Source organism: Phalaenopsis equestris, unplaced genomic scaffold, assembly GCF_001263595.1.
Source record: "Phalaenopsis equestris unplaced genomic scaffold, ASM126359v1 Scaffold000121, whole genome shotgun sequence".
Lineage (NCBI taxonomy): Eukaryota > Viridiplantae > Streptophyta > Magnoliopsida > Asparagales > Orchidaceae > Phalaenopsis > Phalaenopsis equestris.
Window position 1 is genome coordinate 1,344,596 of NW_018164563.1, and position 5,019 is coordinate 1,349,614.

The following is a 5,019-nucleotide window of genomic DNA, read 5'->3' on the forward strand; positions in this document are numbered from 1 at the left end:
TAATTGAGATTATATATATATATATATAACATGAAATGAGATATCCTCAAGTATGAAATTTTCTTTTAGGAGAAAAGAGTACATGTTGAAGGCTGTAATGAGATTTTCATTTAATAGCCTTTGCGATCAGTAAGCCCATTAAATTGAGTTTTATTAAGGAAGATTTACAAAGATACCATAAAATTCATATGTATTTACATATCTAATATCCAAAGTTTGATTTTTTATACATTTTTATATAATATGAAAGATTTGAGTGGTATGAGTGTAAGAAATAAAGTTTTAGGTTAATTGGATAAAATTTTATCTCTGCAAATATTCTTATATATTTGTATTTATAACACTGTTCATTGTGTGAACCAATGCATGAAAATGTGTAATTCAATTTAAAAAAGCTAGTAGTAGTGATAATTTTAGTGACATGGAAAGGAATTGAGTATTACAAATACAAATATTAAAATTTATCTGTTCTTTGTATAAATATATAAAAATTGTGGTATATATATGTAAATATCCTTAAATATTATATTATAAATTTGCTTCCTAAATGCATCATTTTAAGATACAAAGTTTTAAACACCAATAATCCATTTTGAATAAATTTATGAAGCCAAAGTCGATTATTTATGGGTCTGTTTGGGGCAGTTGCAGCTGTTTGAAGTAGTTGTGAAGTTGCTGAATAAAAAGACGTTGTTCAAAAAACTCTAATGGATATTACAATTTTTTAAAAAAAAAATCTCAGAGTGTAACTTTTTAACAGCCACCGCATGTAATTAGATATGACGGAGAAATGTAGTTTTTAGCTATAGCTTTATGAGAACGCAAATAAAAAATAGTTTTACCAAATAGAAAAAAATTGTGGTGCAGCTCTACAACGCCGCCCCACACGCACCCTATATTGAATGAACATAATTTTGATTGGGGCGAGATGTGCATGATCCAATGGAGAGCAATTGACTTGTCACAAAAGCATGTGTGCTAAAACCAATTGAGAAATGGTGAGCTAGTTCATGTCAAACCTAATGTGTGCTAGATTTGGTCAAGTGGAGGCGTGTCTGCTTAAGACTTGGTGTGGAACTTTAAGGATTGAACTGAATATTCTCGAAGAAAATCAAAAATATGCATGCAAAAAAGCTTGAGTATGACGAAGGTAAAGTCAACTAACTCACATACATGTATATGTTAGATCTTAAATTCAAGATTTTATGATTTAATGCACCCAGAGTATTAAGTCAAATGGGTTGCACTTGTTAACAATATAAGTAATTATATAATAAACAAATAATTTTTGCTTATGACATGATTAAATTAAAATTTAATGTTTAGTCATCATATTTTTTTATTAATTATATAGATTCTTATGAATAATATTCAAAGTAAGATATCTAAGTATATATGTTTGTATGTTCGAAAAATGTAGATGGTAGCAGAGACTGACGACCATCTCATTTGGACGGCCACCCCAGCCGACCAGTTGGACATATCGCTCGATGGAACCAGCTACGAGAATGTGTCAAACATACAAAAAGAAGTCAAATATACGAAAATGTGCCAATGAAGACAATAATAACCAGTAACTCTCATAGATAATATTAATGGGTGACTCACATGGGCAAAATAACTTGTAACTCCTAGGCGCATAATAATTTGTAACTCTCAGGGGCATAATAATTTGTAACTCCTATGGACAATGATGTATTTGTCTAGATGCTCCTTATGATTTATAAATATGAGTCTTCTTCATGTAACAGGTCATTTGGGCTTTCCAATCATTTAGACATTACTCTCATCTTTTTTTGTAACAACTTATTTTAATATATAAAATGAATACGAGAGCATGAAGAACACCCCCATTTTGCCCGCTAGGGCTAATCACCGTGTCATTACTCTCTCTCTCTCTCTCTTTCTCTCTCTCTCTCTCTCTCTCTCTTTCTTCCTCTCCCTCGGCCCCTACGCTCTATCGCTTCGACATAGTTTACAGGACAAATTTAAATTCAACAATGTTTCTAGTAACTTTATCGTGACATGCCATAAAATATATTTAAGGATAAAAAAAAGATTTAGAAAACACATGAAAAAAAGAAAAATTATAATTATCAATACAAAGATCAAATATATGTTATTCAATATTAATTATGTAATATTGATGCTTATTAGTTAACATTATAAACTGGCAAAATAATAAATTGATGTTACCTCACTATAGTTTGGATCAATTTTATAGCAAACAAGAGCATGTTAAAATGAAAGCTCCCATAAATAAAATGAAAAAAAAAAAGCTCTAAGAGTATTATGTCATTAATATATATTTAAGGAAAGTAAAACTATATTTGTAAAATAAAATTAAGACAAATTATGTTGTTTGAATTAGAGCCTTGATAGTAAACTATCATTATAAACTAAATTCTATTGTTATTTGACGAATAAGATATATTGGATATATGTAGTAAAACTTTAAAAAATTGAAATACTATATATTAAAAACAATTGAGCATAAATTAATGTCATATGAAGTTGTATAATATTGAAAGGAAAGAAAATATATTTATTAATAGATAAAATAAAAATTAAAAGATTAAATAAAAATTAAGAACATAATTAACATAAATGATATTTATTCAGAATGACTTAAATAAAATATATTTAACATTTCAAGCAAAAAAAAAATGACAAAATTACTGAAAAAAATATAAAACCTATCTCCATGGAGCTCTGCCATTCACTCTTACTCAAATTTCCAAAGTTAAACATGCTGATTTTAAGCTATAAATTCAGAAAATTAGATTCTGTTAAGGATGGCAGCAGTTTTTTAAAAAAATGATGAAGAAATTAATTTTTTAAAATAATGTAATAAAGATTATAAATATGCCTATTTATAAAAATCAAATGACACCACATTTTAAAATTTCAGGTTGAAAAAAACAAAATCACATCATAAAAATTTTAAAAAAAATAACAATAAAACAATTACCTAAATCGAATCATAATGACAGTCTAAAACGCAAAACAAACAAATGATGTTCCAAACTGGTAAAAATATTACGTCCAAAGTTCGGACGCATGCTACATCCAGATTGTGTCCGGTCAACGGCTGCGATCCACCGGAAGAAACAGAAAAAAAATAACCTCCGATGAATCGCAGTTGCTGCCTCTGACTCCATAAGTAATTTTTTCTTTTCTCAAACAGGCCCTAAACCACCATGAAGATCAGCTTTGGCCTCACAGAATAATAAATCAATCTCATAAGTTTAACTAAAAATTATGCTTTGCATGTACCATTTCCATGCTTCATGGTCATAAACATCACATAAAAATTAAAAAAAAAAACATAGAAATCGAATGACTACCCCCACGCTTCACTACAAACCACAAAAAAGGTTTAAACTGTAAAAATACCTAAAAGAACAGCTCAAAATTTGCTTGTAAATCAAGTCATCATAATTTTAATCTCCCCTCAAAAATTACAAATTTATTCTAATTAATATAATTCTAACGAATCAAACTCATGCATTTTTACTAAAAGAACCAAAAAAGACCTCTTTTGATAACTAAGTAATTTTCAACCACCATATTACAAGGAAGATATTGCATAAAATGAAGTTATAGTGGTTTGCATGCTCCACATTATTCAATCCGAGTAAAATGTCAAAATGATCCTCATCACATGCCTATAAAAATGCTAAGCAAATCCCTAAAATGTTCTAATGATGGCCTCATATCATATAATAAAATACAAAGACATCATAAAACCAAAAAAAAAGGTCTTTTTTTCCATAGAACAAGAGCGAAAATGACAGTAAAATAAGAAATCATGAAAGAAAAATGTTTATTTCCCAAAGAACATGGTGCCAACAGCAGTATGCTACAGAAAGAAAATTTCATCAAATGATCCCTATCGAACTCTCCTAAATGATATGTTAACAGCTACAGCTAAGAATAGAATACGACATAAACTCCTTTCTTCTTTTCTACCACCTAAGCTGTCCACCTTCAGATCTGTCTGATACCACGCCACTGGACTACGCATATTCTCCTTGGGAAAGCCATCGTTCTCCTCTAACAAACATCAGAATCATAACTTTGCAGAGAACAATGGAGAGAGAGCCGATAAAAAGATAAAAATTTAACTTTTAGGAGTCGAGCTTAACCCATTCAAACCGTCCAGGAAGGGGACAATCATTCACAGGATCAAAATTATACCTGCAGATTCAGCTCAAACTTCAAATCAAATTCTGTAAATTTTAATAAAAGAGAGAAATTCACAAGGAAAGAATATGTACTTTTCAATAAAAGTTCGGTGTTGAAGGCGCTCAGAGCCTGCGAAGAACTCTTCCATCTCATGTGTGCTGGGTATGTTTTGATGCGCTGTGTTATGTATTCTGAAGTTAAGAGCAGCTGTAGCAGTGGTCCTGGTGGTAGAACCAGGAGTACTTAAAGTTTCAGAATTTCTTATCAAGCTGCAAGGTGTTGTTTCGTGTCCCTACAATTCAACAAAGGAGAAAGGAGCACATTTGAGCTTTATACTCTAAATATTAAATATGCAAACATGTAAAAAAGTTAATTTTTTTAAGTTTCAGAAAATGATATGTATTCAGAATAATAATTCCAGCTGCAAACAAAACTAGAGTTAAAGTGCAACGCTAAAGCAACCAACAAAGCACATCCAAAGGTGCTTCACGTGAGCAGGTTAGAATAAAAAGAGGCCAAAAAAAGTGCATTAAAAAAGAGTGCTCAGAGTACTTGATAGCTTCAGACAACAGAACTCAATATTCGGGCAGAGCAAATAATGACCCAATACTTGCAGGCAACATTGGCACATTGCTTCTCATGATAATCAGGCAGAAATGAGAGGAAACCCATATAAGCTTCTTTATTACATTTTGGTAGCAAATTCCTTAAATACAAAAATAAAAAAATCATAACAATATAAAATTTTAACAATTACACACATGCCCATACATATATGACACCTCAAATAGACTGTGTATTTCACTTTTTAAATGTTAAAGCAATGATATT

General features: G+C 30.3%; 1 protein-coding gene across 1 annotated transcript in view; it reads right to left on the reverse strand.

Annotated features, from left to right (window-relative positions):
• Positions 1-3,789: 3,789 nt before the first annotated feature.
• The window catches only part of LOC110021098 (cyclin-dependent kinase inhibitor 5-like), a 3,087-nt gene continuing 1,857 nt past the window's right edge, over positions 3,790-5,019 (reverse strand). Inside the window, exons 2-3 of the mRNA XM_020719433.1 lie at positions 4,281-4,474; positions 3,790-4,200 (exon numbers count right to left, since the gene is read on the reverse strand). Of these exons, the coding sequence (XP_020575092.1) occupies positions 4,131-4,200; positions 4,281-4,474 (264 nt within the window). The 3' untranslated portion in view covers positions 3,790-4,130. The remainder of the gene's footprint in view (positions 4,201-4,280; positions 4,475-5,019) is intronic.